Raw genomic sequence first — 27,945 nt, 5'->3', positions numbered from 1 at the left:
TATTTTTTACTTGATATTGTTTTTTTTTTTGTATTATTTTTTGGATTGCATTTTTTTTTTCAATTTCACCTCTTAGCATTTTAATGATTTGAAATTTGTTTTGTTATTTTTTTCTCTTTTATGAGGATAGTCTCGGACTCATGATCAAATACATGAGTTTTGAAATTTAACACGGATTGACTTTAGTTTTTTTAGTTCTTTTTTTAAATTGATTTTTTTAAAAAAATTTCATTCAATATCTAATTTATTAAAAATTGATTTTTGTGTTTTTTTTCTTTTTCTACGAGGTTATCCTAATCATATATCCATAATCACAAGGTCAACTTAGATTAACTCATATTTTTTTTATTGTCTTTTTAATTATTATTTTTATGTTTTTCCTTTCAACATTGAATTATTTGATAATTAAATTTCATAATTTTATTTATTTTATTTTTAAAAAGATTACTATGTTATCATAACAAGATCGATGATTTAACATGCTAATTTAGATAAGCTGGGATTTTTTAGCCTTTTTTACATTCTTTTTATCGGTTTATGTATCATTATTGTATATGTGTTATATATATATATATATATTTTTTTGTATTATTTAAATTAGTCATGCTTATTAAATATAATTAATTTAATAAACTGTTTTTTTAGAAATACTTATGTCCATTAACATTTTTTTCACGCTTAAGAAAAAAAAAGGGGGGTTGGCGCAGCTGAGCGCGGGCCCTATCTAGTTCACGGCTATTTCTACGTGCTTATTTGCACGTGCATCGTTTTGTTTCTGCTACTGATACCTAGCTGGCCTCGTTGAAGGTGGGAAAGCTCTAGGCCCTCATTGTCTAGTGAAGCCTTCAAGGCAAACCTGCCGAGTGCCCATTCTGCAGAGGGGCACGTGAAGGATTCTCAGTATCAGCGTTATCACCAGTATTTTTCCAAAAATAGTACAGCAAAAAAATAATTCTTAAACTTACACAGTGATCTCGAGGTAAAATCTTTACAATCAGTTTTTCTGTCGTTTTGCTACGCATTTTCTTTATTTGACCCCTCAATGTGCTCTCCTGGAAAAAAACAAAAAAAAAAAACTGGCTTCATCACTGCCCTTATTCCCATTACCTCTCTTCAAAAATAAATATCTCCATTCCCTCTGTTCAGCTCTCCTCAACAGACTCACAGAATGAGACTGCAAAACTTGTGTCTCAGAATCCTCATCGCCATCCTCACTGCTTCACTCCACTTATATGCTGAGTCAACACAACCACCATACTCATGTGACTCATCTGACCCATCAACAAAGTTGTACCCTTTTTGCCAAACTAAACTACCCATAAGCCAAAGAGTTGAAGACCTTGTCTCTAGACTAACATTAGATGAAAAAATATCCCAACTTGTTGACACAGCCCCAGGAATCCCCAGGCTTGGCATCCCTGCCTATGAATGGTGGTCTGAAGCATTACATGGTGTCGCCCTTCAAACCACGGTGCGCCAAGGCATCCGTTTCAACGGGACCATTCGGTTTGCCACAAGCTTCCCTCAGGTTATTCTGACTGCTGCTTCATTTGATGCTCATCTTTGGTATCGCATTGGTCAAGTAAGTAACTTCATCTGCTAGACTCTCAATACCTGTGTTTCTACATTAACATTTTTTCCGATTCAGTTCCTGTAGCAAAAGATATATAGCTCCTTGTCACTTGGATATGTAGAAAAGAAAAGAAAACGAAGCTCTACATCCAAAAGTAATCGTTATTGATCTGTGAATGGATTCTTGAAGGTGATTGGAAAAGAAGCAAGAGGGATATACAACGCTGGACAAGCTACAGGCATGACATTTTGGGCACCAAACATCAACATATTTAGAGACCCAAGATGGGGAAGAGGGCAAGAGACACCTGGAGAAGATCCTTTGGTCGCTGGAAAGTATGCAGTGTCATATGTGAGAGGAGTTCAAGGGGACTCTTTTGGAGGAGGAACCCTTGGTGAGCAACTTCAAGCTTCAGCTTGTTGCAAGCATTTTACTGCTTATGACTTGGATAAATGGAAAGGCATGAATAGGTTCATCTTTGATGCTCAAGTAAGTGATGCACAATGGCCATGATTGTCTTCTTTCCTTTCACTGTGCGATGTTTAAAAAGAAATTGGAAGATCCCAAATTGGTCCAGCTGCCTGATGTGTTCAAATAGTTTTTAATCAGGAAAAAAACACAGATTGGTGACGAATCAAGGTGTTGGGTACTAGATCATTAAGCGACAGAAAATCTTTGACCATTCAAAAATATAGGCTTATCAAAAAATCTTTGACCAGTCAAGGAGAGAATATAGAAGTTAAAGAAGCACAGAATTATATATTGCTTAAGTTAAGGAAGTTGTTTCTACTTTTGCACAGTAGTTTATTTTCCTTTCTTAAAATTAATCAAATCTATATTTAAGATATTCATGTTAAAATGAAATTCTCTGCCGTTTCATTTACATGCCAGCACCTTTTTCTGGGTTTAGGTCACATTGCAGGATTTAGCGGATACGTACCAGCCTCCATTCAAGAGCTGCATACAAGAAGGAAAAGCTAGTGGGATAATGTGTGCTTATAATCGTGTTAATGGGGTCCCAAATTGTGCAGATTACAATCTATTGTCTAAAAAGGCCAGAGGGCAGTGGGGCTTCTACGGGTAAGGAGATAAATGTTGAAAAGATGGATTTTTTTCTCTCTTTTAAGAAAAATGATCATTGGTGTTTTGTTCTTGGAAAAATAATCAGGTACATCACATCAGATTGTGATGCAGTCGCCATAATTCACGATGATCAGGGATACGCTAAATCACCAGAAGACGCTGTTGCAGATGTGCTTAAAGCCGGTATTGTGATTCTCTCCTTTTCTATGGCCATACTAGAGCCTGTACTTGTTTGCAAGTTAAATGAACATATCAAATAAGCAAAAGTAGTGTAGATGTTCAGTGAACAAAAGAATCGTGTGGCCCACAAGTGGAAAGATCCACCTTATTTGCATATCTGGTCCAGTGTATTTGATTTTAGATATAACAGTAAAAAAAAAAAAAAAAAAAGTCCCGAGGAAAGAATCCCTTGGACAATTGTACCACTAAATAGCGTTTCCTTTAGGCAAAGCTATAAATAAAGTGCAAAGGTTTTGCATTTTTCCTAAAACAGTGAAATGATCAAGACATCAAGGAACAGGTCTCAATTCACAGTAGCAATGATATAGGCTTGCATGTGTCACTACCAAACAGCCTCAACAGCCGGTTAAGGAACTAGTTTCAACTTTCTAATTTCAAGAGAGAAAACATATGAAGTGCATAAAAAGTTGTAGTTTTTACTTGCCTGTCTTCTAATTTCTTAGACAAACAAAAAAATATTTCAGGGATGGATGTAAACTGTGGTGATTACTTGAAGAACTACACCAAATCAGCTGTCAAAAAGAAAAAATTGCCGGAATCTGAAATAGACAGAGCCCTTCACAACCTTTTCTCTATAAGGATGAGATTAGGACTATTCAATGGCAATCCCACTAAACAGCCGTATGGCAACATTGCTCCAGACCAAGTCTGTTCCCAAGAGCATCAGGCTCTAGCCCTGAAAGCAGCTCAAGATGGCATAGTCCTGCTAAAGAATCCTGATAAGCTTCTCCCGCTTTCAAAATTGGAAACCAAGTCCCTTGCAGTTATAGGCCCCAATGCTAATAATGCAACGAAACTTCTTGGAAACTATTTTGGTCCACCCTGTAAAACTGTTACACCACTGCAAGGATTGCAGAATTATATCAAGAACACCAGGTATCACCCAGGTTGCAGTAGGGTTGCATGCTCTTCAGCTTCAATAAATCAAGCAGTAAAAATCGCGAAGGGGGCAGATCAAGTGATATTGGTTATGGGACTAGATCAAACTCAAGAGAAGGAGGAGCAAGATCGTGTGGACCTGGTGCTCCCAGGGAAGCAGCGGGAGCTGATAACCGCTGTGGCAAAAGCTGCAAAAAAACCAGTTGTTCTGGTGCTTTTTTGTGGAGGTCCAGTAGATGTATCTTTCGCCAAATATGATCAGAACATTGGAAGCATTATATGGGCTGGCTATCCGGGTGAAGCTGGAGGAACTGCACTGGCACAAATTATATTTGGCGACCATAACCCAGGTGAATTATTAAGTGTTTGCGCAGATTAATTTGATCCGGTAATGGCATAGGAAAGAAGGGATGAATACTTTACTGCTAAACTATTTTCAATTGAATGGTGTTCATCTTGTTGCCGTGCAGGGGGGAGATTGCCAATGACTTGGTATCCACAAGATTTCACCAAAGTACCAATGACAGACATGAGAATGCGTTCTCAAGTATCTTCAGGCTATCCTGGCCGTACTTACAGGTTCTACAACGGGAAAAAGGTTTTTGAATTCGGCTATGGTCTCAGCTACTCAAACTATTCTTATGAGCTTGCCTCTGTTACACAAAACAAGCTCTACTTGGGAGCTTCAAGTAATCAAGTAACTAAGAACTCAAATACTATAAGACACAAGCTAATTTCAGATATTGGTAAAGAACTCTGTGAAAAAAATAAGTTTACAGTTACTGTCAGAGTTAAAAACCATGGAGAGATGGCAGGTAAGCATCCAGTATTGCTTTTTATGAGGCAAGCAAATCCTGGAAATGAAAGGCCAATCAAAAAGTTGGTTGGATTCCAAACTGTGAATTTAAATGCAGGGGAGAATGCTGAAATTCAATATGAGCTGAGCCCTTGCGAGCACCTTAGCAATCCTGACGATCGTGGTATGATGGTGATGGAAGAAGGATCTCAGTTCTTGCTTATTGGAGACAAGGAATACCCAATCACTATAATATTTTAGCACTCGGTGATGATTCTTCAAGCACAAGGGATTGCAGTTATGTGCTAGATTTTTGTTAGCGCATATTGGCTCCCAACAATGGATATCCCCTTTTAAATGCCTGGAATGAATAATATCACATTGGAACGATCTTTTCATAAAACATAATTTATTGTATGACTCTACCATGGAAGGTGTTTGGTAATTGGCATGCAAAGGTTTTGTCAATGCACAAATAGAAGATCTCAGAATAGTTCCTTAACTTCCATATTTTCCCAAATTTTGTAGTCTAGGTAGAAAAAAAATGACTGATTGTTGGTTATTTCTGTTTATTTATATGCTTTAAAGCTGTTTATTCTAGGCTGTCATTGAACTAGGAATCACTGCATGATGGAAACCTGGCGATCGTGCGTGGATTTAAAGGATTCATCTTTTTATTCAGGCACCATAACAGCTCAGAAAGTAATGCATAGCGCAGATATTCCTATTTTTCCTAAAAATTATGAAACGTCACAGATCCTCAATATCAACATTATTGCGGGACTTAGTCCCGACAAGTTTAGTTCTACAGTAAAATCTCTGCCATAACCAAAATTTGCCTTAATGAATCTTCAAAGCTTTCAGGAGGGCACTTTTTTGAGAACCCATCTAGCAACCCGAAGACGCAGGATTCACTGCCTTCCAGTAGCATTTGTACTCTGGCATAATCATCTCACTTTACTTCGTTTTCTCAGCAAGTTTTCTCAGCAACCAAACAGAACATATTTAAGAGAGAGAGAGAGAGAGAGACAGAGAGATGCAGAAGATTAGAGACGTGAGAAAGCTTGTAGACGACTACTTTTTGGTTTTATTTAGGGTTGGGACTTGGAAGAGATGAGAGGCAAAGAGAGAGGGGGTTGGTTTAAGTTAGGATTGGAAAGAAAATTAAGTATTTTTTACTGCTTTTTTTTAAGTGCTGCTCTCAGATTTTTTAAATCAAAACTGAACAAAAATAATTTTAGATTTTCTAATAAGTTAATTTGATTTTTTCTCGATTCAATTTTTTTAGTTAATTTTTTTATTTTCCTGATTTAATTGATTTTTCAAGTTTTTACTCACCCCTACCATTATCACTTTTTAGTTGAGAGATTAAGCTCATCCAAGCATATATTATTGAATTTTATTTGATTTTCTTATTGGATTTTAACTTAAATTATTTTATTGAATTTTTTTATTTGGTTGGCTGTAAATTCAATTGTTGGTTGTGATTAGAATTTTATTATTTATATGTAATTTTTTAAATTACTATAGTTTTAACGTGTTAATAAAAGTTGCAAAGTTGTAGACTTCCCTTCCTCGCTCTCCCTTTCTCCTCCTTTTCAGCTCCTACTTGCTAGCTTCTTCTTTCTTTCCCCTCTTTACTTCTCCTCAAATCTAACTTTTCCAGCATCACTCGTCCTGAGGAAGTTGTTCTCAGACAGAATACCAGCATCGTCACTGGACCTTGTTCCTATAAAACTCGCTTAAAAAAGACTGTACAACTTATGCCATCTATTCATTTCTTATCAACAAACTCACAGAATGAAACAACAAAAGTTCTCATAATGTTGAGTCGACAGATTCATCTCATAGTCATCCACAGCATTATGAGACGCAACTTTAAGTTGTTTCACTGATTCCCAGACAATTGGCCTGCCCCTGTATCTCTGTTTCACTGATTCTAAAGAAATGATTGTTTCATGATTAGCAGTGTGAAAAAAGAAAGGTCATAATTTTGAAGAATGCAACAAAAATGTATAGAAGAGGGATTTCCCCATCACTATCTTAGACACATGTTGTAAGGTTTATTTGCCACAAGCCATAATGTGATTAGCAGAAACAAAATCAAAGTGTATGCTATTAGTACATGAGATTCCCTAGCAAGGGAACAGTAGCTGACACTTACAGTATTCCCACCACTTCTGAATGTGGCAAAAACAAACCCAGGGTCATCCCTTGCTTTCCATGTCATTGCAGGGACAGTTATCTCGCGTGTCCCATCTGAGTGTGTGTGATCACAAAATTCATGTGCATGCGCACTGAAAACAATCCTGCAAACAAGGGCAAGGGCCACGGGTAATCATCTTAAGAAGTCACTGTTTGATGCACTCTGGGAAAATACCAGAATGCATCGAGCATCAACAATACTAGTATATCTGCTTCATCTGTCCTTTAAACTCGATATGAGTATGTGAAAGACATTATCAGCCAATATTCTCTTTTCCACAATAAATGCAACTAGTATCCATGATCAGCATAAAGATTTGTAAGAATACCTTGGTTTAAGAGCCTGAAATATGTATTGCGTAGCATTTGGAGGGATTGTATTCCATAACTCATAGGGAGCACCAGTATATCCCCTAAAGGAAACATTAAGGAAACTTTAAGAAACAGAACTCCCAATCACGCAAGTTCAAGCAAGCAAATTCATAAGACAAAATAAAAGGCACTTAGAAAGGACTATAAACTCCCATCGGAAGACAACTAAGCATTGCAAAACTTTAGAAAACATATGACTCCATGTCTTGGCTATCGCTCAACAATAACACAGGGAGTTCAACATCATACTTGTACCTCCACGATTAACTTAAAGTGATGAGTGCATGAACAAATATTGATTATATGACATGAAAAAAGTGTGCAAAACATCACTGTTTACATGACAGGATCCTATCACTATCAGCAGTGAAAACATGCGAAGAAGAAAAATCCATTGATATCAGCATATGCAAGAATTGCACCCACCTGCTACTCTCTAATGCATTCAAGCCCTGACGTAAGGGCATAGGAGCTTTTCTAACAATATTCCCTTCCTTACAACCACCATTTCCCGCTCGATGCAATGGAAAATGAAGTAAGAGGACAGGACCTAATCCAGATGTCACTAAATCCTTTCTCCGCCCAAAACTATCAGACATTTTCGTGAATTCTCCATAATCACTCATTTCTTTCTCCGAATCCATCCATGAACCTATTCTTTCCATCTCTACAGCCTTCTCAACACTAAACCTCAACTTATTATTACCACAAAGCAATGCAACCGCGTTGAGGGAAACAAAACTAACATTGTCAATATCAAACGCACCACAACCAGATGAATCTAGCCCCGGAAAACTCCTAGCTATCCAATAAACTGAATTTGAGTCGAGCCCACTACACCCTCCAACATCCATATCACCAAGAACAACATGAAATGGAAGTTCAATAAATGGCCCTATCATTCCATGAAACTGATGCAACACCGATACCCATTTACCCCTCGTCAATGTCGACCCTCTCGCCGAAACATCCCCCATTACCAGCAGCATGTCAGGCTTTAAGGAATAAAAAGATTTCTGCTTCCCATAGAAAAGATTAGAATCGATTTCTTCTTCTAATTAAAAATCGAGATTAAAGTTTAAAAAGAGAAAGAGAGAATGAGAGAGAGAGAGAGAGAGAGAGAGAGAGATGAATTGTTGTTACCTTGAAAACCTTGGACATGTAATAATCTCTAAAATAGAGGTTAAAAAAGCTAGTGTCAGATCCTAAAAGTAATAAATTGGCGACCAGCATGACTTTCAAAACCTCATCGTTGTCGTTTTCCTCTTCAACAACGTCGTGTTCCTGTTGGTTGAGATCCGTGTTGGGTACGATGTTGCAGGAAGGGATTGAAATCCAGTGTTCGTAAAAGAATAGGGAGAGGAATAGTAGGAGAGATAGGAGTGGTTTCCATGGAAATAATAGGACCATTGTTGTTTTGTTGGGAGAGTAACACGGGGAGCTGAAATTTAGGGTTTCCGTTCGAAGCCATTGCTGTTGATTCTTTACTGTTTTATTTCATAGTCATTGCAATTGTTAGGGATTGGGATTAGATTTTTGACTTCTGTGGATTTCACATTTGGTGCTCTCCGTTACCGTCAACTTCGTCAGGTTTCAGCCTTTTCATTTAAAATGGGCTATGTGCGGGTTTTATTATCTGCGGACGGATTCACAGCCCTACACATTTGATTTTGGACCCGGACCTGCAATGTTAATATCCAGTCTACTAAACTTGGGTGGGGATAATTATGAGCAATTATTATCAGATCAGGTCGTTTCTGTGCAGGGAATATGACGAGAGGCGAAGAAACAAATATAAATTTTTGGTAGCTCGACACGCAATATAAAATTTGAGGGGGGAAAAAAGAATTTACAAATTATTCTCTTAAATATACTCAATATCCATTTTACGCGGGCATATCAAATTATTGTGGCCTTGCTGGTAGCATGTTGGACATCTCATTTTCATCCTTTTTCTTGACATTTTGGTACACCAATGAGTTGGCTCTCCAATCTCACACTCAGCATGGCATTGAGACTTCCAAAAATTAATAGCAAAATTGAAACAATAAATTTGTCAACTAGTTTTTAAATAAATTAAAAATATTAAAACATGCACCAAAGTTGTACTCAAATCTCCGAGATCTTAAAGATTCTTTGAAAGAATTCACTGAAGTTCTTAAGGATCCTTCAAAAATATTCACCAAAGTTCAAGCTTTCAAGAATCCTCCAAAATGATTCATCAAAATTTTAAGTTTCCAAGGTTTCTCTTGAAAAGGTTTGCAAAATTTCATGTCACCAGGGTTATTTAAAAGAATCACTACCTAATTTTCAAGTCTCCAAGGATTCCCTTGAAAATATTCACCTAAATCTCCTAGTCCAGTGGTTGTGATGTGTCCAGTATACTACCAAATTATTGAGTCATATAAAATACATAAATTTAGAAGTGAGATTTATAAATAAAAAATATAGGAAATTTGGAGACAAAATATATTTTAAAAAAAAAAAAGAGTAAAAAGAGAGCATAAGAGAGTGAAATAAAAATTCCCTCCCACAAAAAAAAAAAAAACCCTTGAAAAAAATATTCACTGTCTTCCAAAAGATTAAAAAAAACCTACCTGGCTACCCAAATGAACCACACGCCCCTCATTCAGCAACCACAAGCGATCCATTCTCCATTTACTACCAAAATTCACCAAGCACCCAACTGTCCAACAGCTCCTGACACCTACCACAGCCTGTCCCTCAACTCGCCTGTGGTAAATCTTATTCTTAAAAGTGTTTTTTTTGTAATATTAAAATAATATATTTTTATTTTTAAAATTTTAATTTTTAAATTATCACAACAAAATATCAAACAATATTTAAAATATAATTTAAAACTAAAAAAATTAAGAAAAAACAAAGTTAAAATGCAATTTCAAACAATACCTGGCCTCACAACCAAACGCGTTTCAAACCTCCACATACCAGAAAACCCATTCCCTCACTAAACCGAACCTTCACCGTCTCTTTCTCTCCAGTAGACCAGACCCAAATCAACCATGATCAAAGCCCTCTTCGCCGCCAAATACTACTTCTAAAATCTGCTCAAAATCAGCTATGACAGTCCCAATTAACTAGACCCAATAATAGCTTATCTTAGCTCAAATTCCAGCTTGAAATCTCAATCAAAACCAAGTAGAATCTTTCCCGAAACAAACCCAAACATCCTTTTACCCACAAATAACCCAGCCACTACCAGCAAAACCAGACACAGCTCCACCATACCCACAGCTACGCCAAGACCATTGTCCCCATCTTCAACAAAAAAACCATAACCACTGACGATCTAGAAAAAACAACGCAGGCCCAAATCTTCCAACTGAAGCAGTCATGGCATCACCATCTCCCCCATCCACTGCCGCCAATAGCAGGTCTGGGAAAATTAAAGCTCGTGTTTAAGAAATATGGGATCAGCACTGCTGGGAATTCTGGGCAAATCAGTGATGACGCTGGGGTTGTGTTGCTCATGAAATGAAGTGTTGCTGTGCGCAAGGGACCACCCATTTTTGGTGTATTCAGGACATATGCTATTGTTGGTGCGAATCCTGCCATCATGGGTGTAAGCCTGGTTGTTGTGATGCCAGCTGCAGCGAAGGCTTCTGGTTTAAAACTTGAGGACGTTGAACTTTTTGAAATAAATAAGACATTTGCTTCCTAGTTGATATGTTGCCGCAAGAAGTTGGAGATTGTTCCACAAAAGATCAACGTCGGTGAGGATGCAATGGCCAGTGGACATCCTCTGAGCCCATGGAGCTTACGAGGTCTGCGTAGATATTAAATTAGGTGTTTGGTGGGTAATTATTGTTTTTTAAAGTATTTTTTATTTTAAAATATATTAAAATAATTTTTTTATTTTTAAAAAATTATTTTTGATATTAACATATGAAAAATAATGAAAATTTTAAAAAAAATTAATTAAAATAAAAAAAAATTTAAAAACACATACATCATGTTTTTAAACACATCATTAATCCACGGGGACACTTGTGCACTCGTAATACATTGCATTGCGATCTGTAAGGGCTTTTTAGACACTGTAGTTTCAATGAAATTTGAATATATTTTTTTTATTTTAATATGGCAATGTAAAATATATATATATATATATAAAATAAAAAATAACACTATTACATTTCTAAATATTTTTAATGAGTTAATTACATCGCTTGGATTCCGTCGGCTTATCTTGGAGTCACAATCTTTATTGGTTAATCTTGTTTTTAATCAGACTGTCGAGGTTGATGCTAACTTTTCTTTGATTTTAAGAGCTCCAGAATTGTTAGCTAGGATTAGGGAGGTTAAGTTACAACATATTTATAGAAAGATATATATAGGTCTAGGAAAATTTATGGTATTATTGTTAAACTCAAGAAATATAATTGTTTTGAGATTTTATTCATGAAAATAAATTTTTATATTAATATACTTCTTGTTTATTTTACCAACACGGTATTTTTAACTAAAAATTATTTTTTCAGAAAAATATATTTTATAATTGTTAAAACAAGTTAAAAATATATAAAAAATAATATATTCATATTTTGTGTGATCAAAAATTAAAAAAAAAATTAGAAATATAATTGAATTGTGTTCATATCCATTTAAAATTTTTAATAATAAAACACTAATTTTAATTGAGTTTTCATGAACAATTTATTATCAATGGTTATAAATCGATTAAAAACATGTATTGCAATGCGACATGGACTGTTGCTATGACACAGAATTGTTATTAGCCGATTAAATAAATATATCAGGACGCTTCACTTATTTTGATTAAAAAATAACTTGGAATAGAAGTTTCTAAGAGTTATAGGTACAACAACATCCACGATTGGAACTTTAAAACCAGAATTATGCCCGTATGGATTCTCAATCAGACATTTCAGCTAGAAACAACAACACGCGGTGATGAAAGGAAGGGAGGAAAGCAAGAACAAATAAGAAAAAGAAAAACACTATTTCACCTACAATCCAGTTTGACTAAATAAAAATAAATAAATAAAAAATGACCGTCGTGGAGTTGAATTGAATATAAATTTACCCTTCCTTTTGGATACTTGTTATTTAAAGTTTAATGGTAGGCAAAGAATAATTAAAATTATATATTAAATTTTTATTTAATAATTTAAATTATTAAATTGAGATGGTTTTTTGATATGATATCAGAGTTTTAATGATTAAGCGGCCACAAGTTTGAATTTTACTATCTCAACTTATTTTATAAAAATTAAATATAAATTAATATAAATATGTGGAAGTTTCAAGCATAAAGAAGTTTTACTTAAAAAAAATATATTAAAAAATAATATAAATTTTATTTTTAAATTTTATTTAATAATTTAAACTTAAAATAGATATTTCTTTTAGTACGAACCATGATTCTCCACGCTAAATTGACCTTTTTTGACAATTGGAAAGTCTTTGGCTTAGCTTGACCAATTGGAGCACACCACAGAGAGGCGAAGGAATTAGTGGATGCATTGCTTTACTCCCATTTCCAAGCTCACTTGCAATGATACAAACAATTTCTTTCAGTGTGATTATGGGTATTGACTTTGCAAACTTGCAATTACTGACCGAGTCAACTCTTCCGAGTTGGGTTGAGAAGGTTTAGGGCCAGCTAAACTGGAGCCTCCAATCCCCGCCAGGACCCTTTTACTAGTTGTTTATTCGTTTGCTCTCGTAGCATGTTTTTATTGAGTTTAAAAATCTTTTTATAAATGCTCACCTACCACTGCGCCATCACCAAACAATATTATGGCATTAGTCATGCCAACAGCTTAAATCTTCTCTAGTGCTCACCAGCCCTTCTTTGTGGTTGAAACTTTTTTCACCGTAAGAAACCTTTTGGAGACGCTGTGTAAACAGTGTTTTAAAAAAATAATGATGCCTGTAAAATATAATTTTTAGAAAATAAAAACATCATTTTTTTTTCAAAATTAAATTCAAAATAAAAATATTAATAAATGAGTGTAGATTTTTTTTAACATGTAAGTTTGTTAAGAAGATTTTAAATTTTTAATAGGTGATATATTTTTAATTTTGTTTCTTTAAAATACTATGAATTAATTTTATTTTTTTCTGAAAATAATTTTTAAAACCACTCGAACACTTACAAAAAGTTTAATGACTGGAGCGTTGCTCAAACTTTTTTTATTTATTAATATCTTTTAGTGTTTTGTTTTTAATGAAGGATGTTAAGTTTTTCATTCGGTGAGATTTTTGATAAATTTTCTTTGTTTTTTTTTTTAATAATATTTTTTATTACTTATTTTTAAAAAAGATTAATTGGTAATTATCTTATAATTCAATGCAATTTAATATTATTATATAGCTCCTGGATCATATCCCCCAGCCCCAATTACCGATTTAAGAAATATTACCCTGAAAGCATCTCCTTTAGCTTTAACTTTTAACAAACGCATTGAAAAGAAGGTATTGTCATATTTTAAAAAGTTTTTGATTTTTCTGAGTTTTAAATTACTTTTTTAACAATTTTAAATTGTTTTAACGTATTCATATATAAAATGAATTTTAGATGTATTTGCCCCTGTGATTTCGATTTTAGTTTGAACATTATATCAAGAATTTGCTTATATTTGCAAATACAAGAAAAATAATGAACAAAACGAAATTATAAGGATAAATATGATCCAAAAACCTACACTACAGGGATAACTATTCTCTTTCATTATGAAGATTAGTGCCACGTAATAGATTGTGTTCCGCAAATTACATCATGTACCTATCCTTTTGTCTTTTCAACGTAAAAAAGATGTTAAGGTGATATAGGCGTTTTTTTAAAAAAGAAAAATTAAGACCCTGTTGATTTGAATATATTTAATAAGTTTAGCTAATTTAAATAATATAAATACAAAAAATAAAAAATATAATAAATAAATTAATAGAAAAAAATTAACAGCATAATACCATGAGAATCGTTGAAAGTAAATAAATAAAATTTAAAAACTCAAGTATCAAACAATCTAATCTTGAAGAGCAGAATTAAAAAATATATAATTAAAAAAATATTCAAATCAACCTAAATTAACCTACTAGTCTTGAAATCATGAGAATAAGATTGTGATAACCCTATTAAATGAGAGCGAGGAAAAAAAAATAAAGACCATATCTCAATAAATCAAATTTTGAATGAAAAAATTAATTTTTTTAAAAAAAAGAAAAACATGAAAAAAAAAAAACAAAATCAACAAGTGTTAACTTTTAAAACTCGTGATTCTAGTAATGAGCTTAAAGCCAACCCTATAAAAGGAAAACTCTAAAAAATAACACGACAAAAATTTAAATCAATAAATACAAATTGATGAAATTAAAAAACAAAATTTAATTAGAAAAAAAAAAAAACAAATATCAATCGAAAGAACGGAGATTATATTTTATATAAAAAATAAATAAAATCAAATAATAAGGGGTGAAATTGAAGAAAAACTTCAATAAAAAAATATTAAAAATAAAATAAATAATAATTAAAAGAATGATAATGAGATTAAATATAAAAAATAAAAGAAGTGACACATTTATATATTGTCAAAGATAAAAAAAAAAAAAAGAGAGAGAGGAGAAAAAAAAAAAAAAAAGGTGAAGAGACCTAGGACTGTTTTGTCTTGTATACACGCAACACCAATGAAAAATCACAACCAGACGGATCCAATGTCGCACTGGAAAGCTAAAGCAATAATTTACCATGCAAAATTCGAGCAACGATAAATCTAGCCCCGTATATATTATATCACAGTAAAATAATAACCTTGCCCTTAGTTCCATGATTTTATATTCTAAAAATATTTTTTTAATTATACTCCTAGAATAAGTGTTTTAAAAATCATGTCAATATGTTGGTGCCAAGAAAAAACCAATGTATGGAAATTTATTTATTTTATACACGCCCACCGCACCAGTGACCATAAGAAGTTCGTAGTGGGTTTTTTTTTTTTTTTAGGGGTGCGGGGGGTGGCGGAATTCAAATGTACCTCAAGGCCCCGTTTGTTTGCTGAAAAATAGTTTTTTTTTTGGAAAATAAATTATGAGGAAAGTGAATTCCGATAAAGTATTTTCCGATATTTGATAGTGTAATGGAAAATAAGCTGGAAAACACTTTCCAGTGTTTGGTTATGTCATGGAAATGAGCTGGAAAATAACTTATTAACATTTTATTTTTCTCAAGTTTATTAAAATAATAAGAAACAAATCTTACAAATTAAAAAGTTGAATGGAGAATGAAATTGAAAAAAAAAATATAATTTCATAAACTATCTCAAATAAAATAAATAATAATCAAAATAATAGAGATCAAATCTAAAAAAAAAAAAATAAAAGATGAATAAATTAAAATAATAATAATCAACATTTCATAAATTATTTCAAATAAAATAAGTAATCAATCAAAAGAATGAGGATCAAATCTTATAGATAAAAATTTCAATAAAAAAAATGATAAGAAAAAAACAAATAACAATTATAAAAATAAGGACCAAAATTAATATAAAAATAAAATTTTAAGAGATGAAATTGAAAATAAATATTAGAAACAAAATATATATAGTGATCAAAAGTTTGAGGATCAAATTTGATATAATCAACAAATAATGACATTTCTAAATTTTTCACAATTTCCGGCAAAGTGCTTTCCCTCAAATTTTTTAGGAAAACACTTTCCTCCGGAAAACCAAGCCAAATTTTTCTTTTACTAGAAAGTGTTTTTCATTGACTAACTTTTTTAATGGCAAACAAACACAAAAAAGTTTGGAAAGTGATTTTTCAGAAATCATTTTCTGGAAAACAAACACAGCTAAAGGGAAAACACTTTTCCTAAAAAACCAAACCAAATTTTTCATTGACTAAATTGACTGGAAAGTATTTTCCGTTAACCAAAAAGTATTTTCCGTTGACCAACTTTTTTAATGACAAACAAACACAGAAAAATTTAGAAACTGTTTCCAGAAATCAGTTTTTCAAAAAAAACAAACGAGGCCCAAATTTGTATTGCGTGTCCCAGATCATTTCTTAACAAACCCATTTCAGGATGTAAATCAAATCATGAAATCTCAGAGTGAAGCTAATTAAATATTATAGAAAAACTCCAACAGTTGTGGGAGAGTCGTTTTAGCAAAAACATTGTTCACGTTTTTACATTTCATTGTTCGTTTTTTTTTTTCCCGGTGATTTCATTATTTTGTGGTTGAATTGAAGGGTATCCTTCAAATTTATCAAGGAATAGCAAAATTATTTTTTCCCCTTTGAAAAATAAAATTCATTTTAAAAAATACAACATATTTATTTTTGGATAATTTTTCTGATATGTATAGTATTGTATTTTCCATTGAATTTTTTTAATGGATTTCATGTATGTACTTTTTTTTTATTGTTATTTAATTAAATAAATAAATTAATTAACAAACAAAGTTATTAAATACATTTGAATAAATACTTGTATTATGAGATTAAATATTTTGATTACATTCATTTATTTTTTCAATTTTGTCTTTAGTTATTGTTAATTACCTTTTATTTTTATTCATTAAAATAAATGATTCTTGATTTATTTAATTAAATATATGTATAAACCTTTTGATTTACACTTAGGATTTTTATGTAAAAAAATATATTAAAAAAAGCTTAAATATTTAATTTTTTGATTTAAAAAAAATATTTAACTTGCAATATAGCACAAGTCAAATAATTAATAAATATAATAGAATAATATAAGCCTGGAGGATATCTCCTCGAACTCTGAACAAGCAGTATTATTCCTTAATTTGAGTCATCTCCAATTTGATCTATTAAAGATTAATTGGTATATTTTAAGTGTGCTTAGTAATTTGATATATATGAATATTTTTGATCAGACATTATTAAAATATATTTTTTAATATTAGTATATCAAAATTATAAAAAATATAAAATTAATATTTTTTAAATAAAAACAGTTTAAAAACAATTTTTAAACAAGGGTTTGCCCATAAAAACAAAAACATACTAATTAATCCGGAGAAATGGCCCTTGGTTCTCATCTTAGCCACATCCCGTCTGGGGCTTATGTGCATTGCGGTTCATTTTATTTTGTCATCTCACGGATCATGACAACTCCATAACACACGCTCGGCTAAAAGTGAAATTTTCAATAAATTTTCAAGTAACGAACAAGTTGCAGATAGCAACAGAAATCTCAATGAGAAGCGTTCCTTCCTAAATACGAACAAAAACCCAGTGCTTCCCCACACACACCTATCAACCGTGCAATACACTCTCCAATGCCCTATTGACAATTTCGAGAAAACACACATCCTAAGTCCTGACCTCAGCAAATGAAATTGTCAAAATGACTGGACTGTGCATTCCCTCTTCTTTCGGCGCACGTGGGTTATTAGTTTCTCTCTCCTATTTCAAATCAGCACACCTAAAGTACCCTTCAAATCTCATTAATTAATAATAACAAAAATCCAACGTTTCCATCTTAATACGGGTCACATTTTACGCTTATAAAGTTCACAGACATAGCCAATCAGACCCATGGATGCCCCTATATAGACGTGGCAATCACCAGGCCCCACTTAGCCACGGAACCGACGTCCATTATTGGCTCAAGCACAAGATTCTTCCGTGTAAGTGTTATCCACGCAAACAACCTACCTGCCAAAACTATTAATTACCGAATACCCGTATTACCCCTCATCCATCATTCTCGATCCCAAGTAAATAAATGGAAACAAGGGCATTTCTCGTAAATATGATTGCATTGAAATGATAAAAAAAAATAATAATTAAAAAAATGTGTATTATGGAATAAACTATTGATGAACAGAGAAAAAACCGGCCGGTTAGAGGGGTCTCGTTATTTCTATATAAAGCCACAACCACAGGCCATCTTTTCTCATATTTTTGCGTTCGCTCTGAAGCGCTTGCTTTCTCTCTATATAGCCAGCCTCCCTCTCTACACTATTTGTTAGATTCAAAAGCAGCTCCTAATAGGTAAAAAAAAAACAATATCTCTCTCAACTTCAGTTATCCATTTTTAACTTATATTAATTTAATTTATTTTTTAATTTGTTGTTTTTTTTATTGTTCGAAGTGGTATTTTATCTTTGGAACCAAAGAACAAGAAGGAAATTCAAAATTGAGATTGAGATTATAATTAGAATAAAATAATAAATCGCTTGTTTGACTAGGGGATTTATGCGAGAGCTAATAAGGATTGATTTGTGGAGGTTAAGAGCGGTAATCGAAGTAATGATTGGTCTGATGCTGTTTCGTGGAGCGATTAGTTCGTTTGGTTATTGAAACCCTAGATATTGCTTTTAGAATTAAGTTAGGGATTTGGGTTATTAGTTGATTAGTCAAAGAAATTAGGGGTTTTGGATCTGGTTTGATTTGTGATTCCATTTAATCAAAAAGCAGCGAGTGAATGCTGTTGTGTTGTCTCTGTGAAGGAATGGAGGATTTTTAATTTTTTTTTGGTGGTGTTTTATAAGATTTGGTTTATAGTCTGGTGTGGGGCTTTGATAATAATAATAATTATTTAAAAATTGGTTTTGTGAAATGACATTGTTGGGATTTTATAAATTCGTAATATGAAAGCCTCCTTGAATGTTAGATTGTGTCTATGTGAATTGATTTTGTTATTTCTTTTTGTGATACGATTATGCAGCATCTGATTTCTTTTAGAGTTGCGTTTGTTCTTAAATAGGATTAATATAATCAATTTTGTATTGTAAAGAGCAAGAGCCTGTTGTGATAAGCATGGCATGATTTTTTGTATGTATGTGCATATGTGCTTATAAATATAGATCGGGGGATTTGTTTTCATGAGTAATAATATAGGTGTGGTTAGCAAGTATAAAGAAAATCCTTGCTCGCTCCCTTTGTACTACCTTCTTTAGGCTTGAGGCCTTGGGTGCTTTATGCCTTGCATCGTGTTCTAATTTGGTCATGGAATGTGATTGCTTTCATATGTTTATTTGAGACTTGGATTTCGTGTTGAGACTGCTAGGTTTTCTGGCATTAATAAATCTGAGTGGAAGCAATTGTGTTGGGTGCATATTGATGGGATTAACATTGCATATGCATATTCTATACAAGTCTTTACTTTTTACTGGGAAGTTTGTTTCTGATGATGTCAGAATAGAAGGATTTGAATATGAGTGTTCCACCTATACCATCATTAGGCATGAGAGAAATACACCTTGGCTGGTGATTGTGAGGCCCAATTCCTGACCGGAGGGTGCTCCTTAGCACAAGTCCTTTTACCAATGAGTTGTGGGTCTATTAGGTGTTAGAGATTAATATAAAACCATTCATTAGACTCCACCCAAAAGCTTGCTTGAGGTTTTGAGTGAGATGACTGTTTAACATGGTATCAGAGCTTTAATAACCAAGTAATTAAAATATCAATATCGAATCTCAACACATGGTAGTGGTGGGCTTGTGCAAGTTTCAAATCTTAATGACTTTTACTTGAGAATGTGTGTCAGAGAGTAATATAAAATCATTCATCAAGTTTAAATTGAAAGCTCAAGCTTTTAGGTTGACATGGTTTTTTAATATTAGGAAGGTTGTCCATCACACCTGTTCTTTGTACTTGCATGTTTTCCTTATTGTTTCTTTCTTTTTTATTTATTTTATTTTTTTGTGAATCTGATTTGCAGATATCCAGTGCGTGTACATCTCTTTTGACCAACTTGTAAAGGGACTTTTTATGTCTTTAAGGTGGACATTCTTTGATAAGAAAACAAATATTCAAGTAATTAGATATTCTCGTGTAGAAGATTCAGTTTGTATGCATTTACACATGAAATGGGTTCTCGAGGAAGGTTAGTATTTGATCTTAATGAAACCCCAGCTGAGGATGATGAGGAGACCGATCATGTTATATGCTTGCAGCCACACAAGGCACTTCCTTCTGCAAATCCCCACCATTCTGACTTATTTGTAGCATCAATGGGCCCCAAAGGATTAAACAATAATCATGCCTTTTCACATGCATCATCTGTATCTGGTTTTCAGCCTTTTGTTCGACCCAAGGTTGCTTATGGCCCTGAAATGGGTTTTGAAAGGAAGATGGCTGAGGATCAGAATCCCAAGTTTGCATCACCAGCAAAAACAATTACTGATGATGATAAGAAAGAAGCACCATCTCTAGTTTCTGGTTCTGCAGGCATTAATGCCATTGAAAGAGAAGAAGGTGAGTGGTCTGATGCAGAGGGCTCTGCTGATGCATGTGCTGGCAGTAGTATGTGCGAACAGGGCAAAGCTTCTCAAGATCAAATAAAGTCTGAACTAGAAGGCTGTACTTCTGGTACAGTTTCCATGAATGTTTCTAGCTGTGTTAAGGTTATTGATAATGCCAATGCTGAAAGCAGTGGCCGTGTTTCACTTGGACTGGATCAAGGTCAGAATGATCATAGAAGTAACAATAGTCGAACTTCAAATGGCAATGCAAATGGTGATGTATCAATGGATGGTCAGGAGGAAATTGCCTCAGTCTCAAAACAATGTGAAGTTAGAGGTATGGAAGCAAGCCATGCACTTAAGTCTTCAAATAATCTGGGAAAGAGGAAGATAGACCAACACAAAGAAGCAATGCTGGGTAAAAAGCGTAATAGACAGACCATGTTGATTAATATAGATGAAGCCAAGCAAGCTGGAAGCATGAAAAGTTCAACACCAAGAAGGCAGCCAACTGTCACTCGTATTGTGAAGGACGTTCGTAATGGTCCTCCACCTGCTGAACGTGTTGGAGAAAGGCCTAGCCATCCTATAATTAAGGATCAGAAACAAGCTGATCTGCCATGTAATGGTGGTGGCAATTCTGTGGAGTCTTGTCTACCCAAATCTGAATGTACTGGCAATGTAAATTCTGTACAACCAGCTAAGAATAGGAAAGTGAATGGCGACTCTGATTTTTCTGTAGACTCACACCTGCCACCTATCTCAAAACAGAATTCATGGAGACAGCCTGCCGAGAGTTTGTGGAAGCATCCTGCTGATTTAAGGCAGCCAAAAAATTCACAATTCTCTAACAGGAAGCCTGCTCTTACCAGCCAAAGTTCCATAGATTCAAAGTTGGGAAACAAGAAATACCTTCCTGTGAAAAAGCCAACTGTAGCCAGTACCCCATATCAGGACACATCAGTGGAGCGTCTCATACGGGAAGTGACTAATGAGAAGTTTTGGCATCGCCCAGGTATGAAACAAAATATACATATCCATTCATGTGTATGGCTATATGCATTATCTGTGACTGTTGTTTGGTTTTTGGGCTGAAGAGATGGAACTTAGGACCTGCATTTTGCATCTGTTTCAAGTCTTTAAGAGGGGGCCAGAAGTACAAATAGTAGAGGACATATTAGAGATGTATCCAGAAGAGTTTGCAAGTCAGTAGCTCATAAAGCTGGACAAATTAGTTTCATCTCTGGATTTGTTTCCTATATTTTCTTTACTAGTTTGGAATATTTGGCCATGTGGATTTTGTATCATCTTCCAGTTTCTCTCTCACAATAGAGATGCATTTTGCATCTGTTTCAAGTATTTAGGAGGGGGTCAGAAGTACAAATAGTAGAGGACAGATTAGTGATGTATCCAGAAGAGTTTGCTAGTCAGTAACTCATAAAATCTGGACAAATTAGTTTCATCTCCGATTTTGTTTCTTATATTTTTTTTACTAGTTTGGAATATTTGGCCATGTGGATTTTGCATCATCTTCCAGTTTCTCTCTCACAGTAGAAAATTGTGGATCAGCTAGGGTTTTTTTTGTGCTCCTCCTTAATAAGTAAAAGCTGATGTTTGTATTGCTTGGGGCCTGGGCCATGCATACTAGAAGAGATTTAATGGCTTTGTGTGGTTGGCTTGCGAGGTCCAACTGTTGGAGAGCCTCTTGGATGGAATAAACTTGTGGTTTATTGAGTTATTGCCATTTAAATTTACAGCCACCATCTTTTTCTTTCCTTTTTGGCAGGGCTGCACGTGCATTTTTTTCTTTCTTGTTTGCTATTCTCATAATTTTTCTAAATAGAAGCAAACAAGTTTGATAGAGGTTTGCTTGCCAATTTATGTATTCCTAGGAGGTGATCAAAACGTTAAACATATTTTTTTACTGATTCTATGCGGCTACTTCCTATTTAACCACCTTGTATATATCCATTGAGAAAATACGTGGATGTTGATTCTTTCCATATATTTTTTCTGAGAGCTGTGTTCTTTTTCCATGTGTTTTTTGGCCCCTGTATTATTTGAATCTTATTTTGTTTTATTTCTGTGCACCAGAGGACTCTGAGCTCCAATGTGTTCCTGGTCACTTTGAGTCTGTGGAAGAATATGTAAAAGTATTTGAACCTTTGCTTTTTGAGGAATGCCGAGCACAACTTTACAGCACCTGGGAGGAGTCAGCTGAAACCAATGCACACGTTATGGTTCGTATAAAGAGCATTGAAAGGCGGGAAAGAGGTATCGTGTCAAATTATTAGTGTAGTGGTGTATATCTGTCCTGTTTTATTGACTGATTGAAAAATACTTGTGACCACAGGATGGTATGATGTCATTGTTCTTCCAGTAAATGAGTGCAAGTGGACATTCAAGGAGGGTGATGTTGCAGTTCTTTCTACTCAAAGGGCTGGAATAGGTTTGTTATGACTTGGTTGAATTGACAGAAGTGCATTTTGGTTTTCTGATATGCAAAGATTATTTTTCATCATGTCAAGCAGTAAGATCCAAGAGAAACAACTCCTCGTCATCAAATGAAGATGAAGAAGAGCCTGAGATCAGTGGACATGTGGCTGGCACTGTTAGAAGACACATCCCTTTGGATTCTCGTGATCCTCCTGGTGCAATCCTTCACTTTTATGTAGGGGACTCCTATGATCCTCACAGGTTATTTCTGAAATCTCAATTTGTTTTGTGGTATTTATGCTTGCTTTGAATGATTTTAAGTCACCAGAATTCTTTATCTTATCAGAGTTTTTTCTCTGTATTTCATAATTTTTATTTGCTTGCTTGTTCTATGTTTTTTTCTTCACCAGAAAGGCTGATGAGGATCATATTTTGAGGAAATTTCAACCCAGAGGCACCTGGTATTTGACTGTCCTTGGTTCGCTTGCAACCACCCAGCGGGAGTATGTTGCTTTGCATGCATTTTGCCGTCTTAATTTACAGGTAACAAAATTTTCTCTTTATGAATACCCAAGTTTTGTCTTTGCTTCATATTCAATACATAAGCCTTTAAACACAGGAAACTAAAGGTTTTATTTCCATCCTGGTAGATGCAAACTGCAATCCTAAAGCCCAGTCCAGATCACTTCCCAAAATATGAGCAGCAGACCCCAGCCATGCCTGAATGCTTTACACAGAATTTTGTTGACCATTTGCGTAGGACATTCAATGTACCCCAGCTGGCTGCTATCCAGTGGGCTGCAATGCATACTGCTGCTGGTACAAGTAGTGGGGTAACTAAGAGGCAAGAGCCGTGGCCCTTTACTCTTGTACAAGGGCCTCCAGGGACAGGTAAGACACATACAGTCTGGGGAATGCTAAATGTCATCCATCTGGTTCAGTATCAGCATTACTATACCTCATTGCTTAAGAAACTGGCACCACAGAGTTATAAGCATGCCAATGAAAGCAATCCTGACAATATTGCTATGGGGTCAATTGAAGAAGTTCTTCATAACATGGACCAGAATCTCTTCCGCTCCCTTTCAAAACTCTGTCCAAAGCCCAGAATGTTAGTCTGTGCTCCTTCTAACGCTGCAACTGATGAACTTCTTGCACGTGTTCTTGATCGTGGATTTATTGATGGTGAGATGAAAGTTTACAGGCCTGATGTGGCCAGAGTTGGGGTTGATTCACAATCACGTGCTGCTCAGGCAGTTTCTGTTGAGCGGAGAACTGAACAACTTTTAATCAAGAGCCGCGAAGAAATTTCAAAATGGATGCAAGATTTAAGAGCTCAGGAAGCTCATTTCTCGGCACACATTGCTGACCTTCAAAATAAGCTTAATGTTGCAGCAGTGGACGGCCGTTCCCAAGGATCTGTTGGTGTTGATCCTGATATTCTCATTGCTAGGGACCAAAACCGAGATGCATTACTTCAGAACCTTGCAGCTGCTGTTGAAAGCAGGGATAAAGTTCTAGTTGAGATCTCTCGCCTTCTCATTTTAGAACCCAGATTTCGTGCTGGTAGCAATTTTAATCTGGAAGAAGCCCGTGCTAGTCTCGAGGCAAGTTTTGCCAATGAGGCTGAGATTGTTTTCACTACTGTCTCAAGCAGTGGTCGCAAGCTGTTCTCTCGGCTCACTCATGGTTTTGATATGGTAGTTATTGATGAGGCAGCTCAAGCCAGCGAAGTTGCTGCTCTTCCTCCACTCGCACTTGGTGCTGCAAGGTGCGTTCTTGTTGGCGACCCTCAGCAGCTTCCTGCAACAGTTATCAGTAAGGCAGCTGGAACATTGTTATACAGTAGAAGTCTTTTCGAAAGGTTTCAGCAAGCAGGGTGCCCAACAATGTTATTATCTGTACAATATAGGATGCATCCTCAAATACGAGATTTCCCTTCACGGTACTTTTACCAAGGACGTCTCACTGACAGTGAAAGTGTTGCTAATTTACCTGATGAAACATACTACAAGGACCCTTTACTTAGACCTTATCTATTCTATGATGTTACTCATGGGCGGGAGTCACACAGAGGTGGATCAGTATCGTATCAGAACGTTCATGAAGCACAATTTTGTCTTCAGTTGTATGAGCATCTTCAGAAATCTTTAAAATCCTTGGGCATGGGAAGAATCTCGGTTGGCATAATAACTCCATATAAGTTGCAGTTGAAATGCCTCCAGCAAGAGTTTTTAGCTGTTTTAAAGTCTGAAGAAGGGAAAGATATCTATATTAATACCGTCGATGCTTTCCAAGGCCAGGAGCGTGATGTCATTATTATGTCTTGTGTACGGGCCTCAAATCATGGTGTTGGCTTTGTTGCTGATATCCGCCGAATGAATGTTGCTCTCACCCGTGCCAGAAGGGCTCTATGGGTAAGATTTGTCTTTTGTTTTTTACCTGCACTCTCTGTCACGCCTTTTTTTTCCTTGGCGTTTCATTTTTTAGCTTGTCATGCTAGCTGTGTCTAACAAGTTACTGAACTTGATTTCTCAACAGGTCATGGGGAATGCCAACTCTCTTGTGCGATCGGATGACTGGGCTGCATTAATTTCTGATGCTAAAGCAAGAAACTGTTATATGAATATGGACTCCCTCCCCAAAGATTTTTTAGTTTCAAAAGGAGTACTGGGGAAAGGTTCTTCCAATGTAAGGGGTTTGAAGTCAGGTGGACGAAGACACAGATCATTTGATATGCACATGGAATCCAAATCAAGGATGCCATCAGAGGATGATGAGAATTCAGGTGCATCTGTAATTTCCAGGAATGGGAGTTACAGGCCTTTTAAGCCAGCAACGGACAGTTCGGTAGATGAATTTGATCAATCAGGTGATAAATCAAGAGATGCCTGGCAATATGGTATACAGAAGAAGCAGGGTTCCTCAGCGATTGTAGGAAAGAGGGACTCATAGAAGTGTTGGTAGTTGCCCGCAAATTCTTTTTGAACTTTGGGGTAGCGTTGCCATATATATATCCCTGAATTTGTGATGCTGTCTCCTATTGCCAGAAAAGGCCTTTTGAACCTTGCTACTCATTTTGATGCGCACCTGCCAAACTCATCCGGATCTAGCTCCCAACTCAGGCTGCTTATGCCAGCTGCTACTGCTGAACAGAATGTGAAACAAAAAAGTGGCTGCACTAATGATGAAGGTAAAATGATAAACAAGTCAAGATGATTGCTTTTGCAGCATATCTGTTTGGTCGAATTTATTCCTGCAATATCTACAAGAGTTGGGGGTGCTTTTGGGTAGGTTGTGGGAGATCATACCCTCAAGGGACCAGCTTCCTGGTTCAAAGGTGAGAAATTATTGTTAGATGCCATAATATCTGGTCTCATTTAAGCTTATCGTCTGGTGATCACTGGGTACATTGCATATACTTTTGGATTTGCTTGAATACCAGGAATTGGTTGGTGGCATCGAGATGATTTTTGCATACGAAGTTGCAATGAGGTGCCTCTGTTTTGCAATGGAACCCATGCAAATGGAGAAATTACTTTCAATTTGGGGAGTTGGAGGCTCACAGTTGTGCAACTCCCTTTTTGGAGCTCTCTTATTGCAATGGACTCCTCGGTTCTTTATCTGTATCAGAGCTTCGACAAAAGAGGTTACGTTTGGAAGATGCTGTGTACATTAATTTTTTTGGCGTGCAAATGCGCACTAGGACGCCGTCTGAAGGGTAAGTAAGGTATGCCTGCAACAGATGGGAGATTCGCAAAATTCTGTATAGGAAAAAAAAGGAAAGTATAGGATTTGTTTAACTAAAAATCTAAAAAATTCAATACTAGAGGCATTTTCAACTGACTTTGTACATACAGTTTTAGCTTTGTAATCGCATGTATCTTGTTGTTAACATAAAGGGAAGTAGTAAATTTTTTATTTTTCTGTTTTTGGCGAGATAGTTATTTTCTGAGAAAAAAAGAGTTGTATTTTACTAAGGGAGTAAGAGCCGTTTGTGTACGTTTTTTGAGTTTTTTAAACAGTCAAATTCAAAAGTAATAACAACATTTATTTAATTAACACTAAAAGTGGGTATCCTTTTCAATTTATTTTTTATAAGAAAATATTATCTGTCTGAAACATAGTTCCAAACGGTTTCTAAAAGGTGCCCATGCCATTTGTCATACACAGTTCATGGCATATGGCAATGGTGATTTTTTTTACTATAGTTGTTAAAATTGTTTTCTTTTTTATTAAAGTCTTCTTTGGTAGTGTTGTCTAACCATGTTTTTAAATTTTTTTGATGTTTAAGTTTAAATTTTTTTATATATATTTTTGGATTATTTTGATATGCCAATGTCTAAAATAAATCTTAAAAAATATTTTAATATATTTTTAAATAAAAAATATTTTGAATAACAATCTCAATAATACTTTTAAATAGATCATAACTTTTCTTTTGGCTAAATTGATGGCGAAATGGCTCTACAGTAAATTTTTTTTTAACTTTGATCATTAAAGATGTTCTTTCATAAGTCTTTTTGTTGGCAAATTAATGGTTAATTAGCTCTTATTTATTAACAAGGACAAGATCGGAGGATCAAAGTTGAAAATGCATGAAAAATTGATGTCCATGTCAAAGTTTATGTGGAAAGTTTTGTTTGGTTCTTATATTTTTTTTTATTTTTTAGTTTTAGTTTTTTTAAAAAAAATTGATTAAAATCTTTATTTTTTATTTTATTTTTTAATTTCTAATATGAGAAAAAAGAAGCCGTTGTATTTTGAGAGTTGAAAGAGAAAGTCACAGTTAAAACCGATTTAGACCGTGAAAAATGTCAATCTTGGTGTTAATAAGTTTCATTCAACAATGAGAGTTTTACCTAATTGTTCTTTGTCATTCCTACCGCTTGAAATGATAGATCTGAACTCGTGAAGTTTTTAATCTTATGTTGATTTTTGGCCTTTTGGATTCTTGTTTGGGTTATTTTGGGTAATAAATAGGTTTGACAAGGTTCATATAATGTTTTTTAGATGTTTTTGGGTATAAAACGATTGAAAATTGAGTTTTTCAACCAAAAAACTAATCCCTGCCAATCCTCTAGTTGCCTGAAATTGGGTTGCCACCAACTTTTTTTTTCTCAAAAAAATACATTGTCCTCTCCTTGAA

General features: G+C 34.7%; 3 protein-coding genes across 7 annotated transcripts; 2 read left to right on the top strand and 1 right to left on the bottom strand.

Moving 5' to 3' along the window:
* Window positions 1–1,168: 1,168 nt before the first annotated feature.
* Window positions 1,169–5,252, top strand: LOC118049159 (probable beta-D-xylosidase 7). Its single transcript, XM_035059074.2, has 6 exons — window positions 1,169–1,582; window positions 1,763–2,062; window positions 2,484–2,653; window positions 2,742–2,839; window positions 3,361–4,125; window positions 4,246–5,252. Exons 1-6 carry the CDS (start codon window positions 1,169–1,171, stop codon window positions 4,830–4,832), a joined length of 2,334 nt encoding a protein of 777 aa, XP_034914965.1. The 3' UTR covers window positions 4,833–5,252.
* On the bottom strand, window positions 1,494–9,196 carry LOC118049160 (uncharacterized). Of its 3 annotated transcripts, none has more exons than XM_035059076.2 (5): window positions 8,292–9,194; window positions 7,575–8,164; window positions 7,106–7,189; window positions 6,736–6,880; window positions 1,494–1,651 (listed from the first exon to the last, which is right to left on the bottom strand). In XM_035059076.2, exons 1-5 carry the CDS (start codon window positions 8,556–8,558, stop codon window positions 1,628–1,630), a joined length of 1,110 nt encoding a protein of 369 aa, XP_034914967.1. In that variant the 5' UTR covers window positions 8,559–9,194; the 3' UTR covers window positions 1,494–1,627. The 3 variants fall into 3 exon arrangements, with proteins under 3 accessions (XP_034914967.1, XP_073263613.1, XP_034914966.1); XM_073407512.1 differs by lacking the exon at window positions 1,494–1,651 and adding an exon at window positions 2,101–2,154 and having other exon boundaries at window positions 8,292–9,195; XM_035059075.2 differs by lacking the exon at window positions 1,494–1,651 and having other exon boundaries at window positions 6,543–6,880; window positions 8,292–9,196.
* An 8,828-nt stretch (window positions 9,197–18,024) lies between these two features.
* On the top strand, window positions 18,025–26,729 carry LOC118049157 (probable helicase MAGATAMA 3). Of its 3 annotated transcripts, XR_012169090.1 has the most exons (9): window positions 18,025–18,164; window positions 19,838–21,375; window positions 22,455–22,634; window positions 22,714–22,809; window positions 22,889–23,057; window positions 23,207–23,339; window positions 23,447–25,213; window positions 25,338–26,136; window positions 26,242–26,729. XR_012169090.1 is itself a non-coding variant. In XM_035059073.2 (8 exons), exons 2-8 carry the CDS (start codon window positions 19,986–19,988, stop codon window positions 25,749–25,751), a joined length of 4,146 nt encoding a protein of 1,381 aa, XP_034914964.1. In that variant the 5' UTR covers window positions 18,025–18,164; window positions 19,838–19,985; the 3' UTR covers window positions 25,752–26,729. The 3 variants fall into 3 exon arrangements, 2 of the variants coding, with proteins under 2 accessions (XP_034914964.1, XP_073263467.1); XM_035059073.2 differs by having other exon boundaries at window positions 22,892–23,057; window positions 25,338–26,729; XM_073407366.1 differs by having other exon boundaries at window positions 25,338–26,729.
* The last annotated feature ends 1,216 nt before the right edge of the window (window positions 26,730–27,945 follow it).

Source organism: Populus alba, chromosome 2 (genome assembly GCF_005239225.2).
Source record: "Populus alba chromosome 2, ASM523922v2, whole genome shotgun sequence".
NCBI lineage: Eukaryota > Viridiplantae > Streptophyta > Magnoliopsida > Malpighiales > Salicaceae > Populus > Populus alba.
This window is presented reverse-complemented; position numbering and strand designations above follow the sequence as displayed.

What these genes read in the sequence shown, in the direction of transcription:
- LOC118049159 (XM_035059074.2), top strand. Translation starts at nt 1,169, where the DNA reads ATGAGACTGCAAAACTTGTGTCTCAGAATCCTCATCGCCATCCTCACT. An exon ending in TTTGGTATCGCATTGGTCAA is followed by an intron (nt 1,583 to 1,762) that starts GTAAGTAACTTC and finishes GGATTCTTGAAG; the next exon opens with GTGATTGGAAAAGAAGCAAG. An exon ending in TGCAGATGTGCTTAAAGCCG is followed by an intron (nt 2,840 to 3,360) that starts GTATTGTGATTC and finishes AAAATATTTCAG; the next exon opens with GGATGGATGTAAACTGTGGT.
- LOC118049160 (XM_035059075.2), bottom strand. Translation starts at nt 8,558, where the DNA reads ATGGTCCTATTATTTCCATGGAAACCACTCCTATCTCTCCTACTATTC. An exon ending in AATGCATTAGAGAGTAGCAG is followed by an intron (nt 7,190 to 7,574) that starts GTGGGTGCAATT and finishes TGTTTCCTTTAG; the next exon opens with GGGATATACTGGTGCTCCCT. An exon ending in TTTCAGGCTCTTAAACCAAG is followed by an intron (nt 6,881 to 7,105) that starts GTATTCTTACAA and finishes CCTTGTTTGCAG; the next exon opens with GATTGTTTTCAGTGCGCATG.
- LOC118049157 (XM_073407366.1), top strand. Translation starts at nt 19,986, where the DNA reads ATGGGTTCTCGAGGAAGGTTAGTATTTGATCTTAATGAAACCCCAGCT. An exon ending in GACTCCTATGATCCTCACAG is followed by an intron (nt 23,058 to 23,206) that starts GTTATTTCTGAA and finishes TTTCTTCACCAG; the next exon opens with AAAGGCTGATGAGGATCATA. An exon ending in GTGCCAGAAGGGCTCTATGG is followed by an intron (nt 25,214 to 25,337) that starts GTAAGATTTGTC and finishes ATTTCTCAACAG; the next exon opens with GTCATGGGGAATGCCAACTC.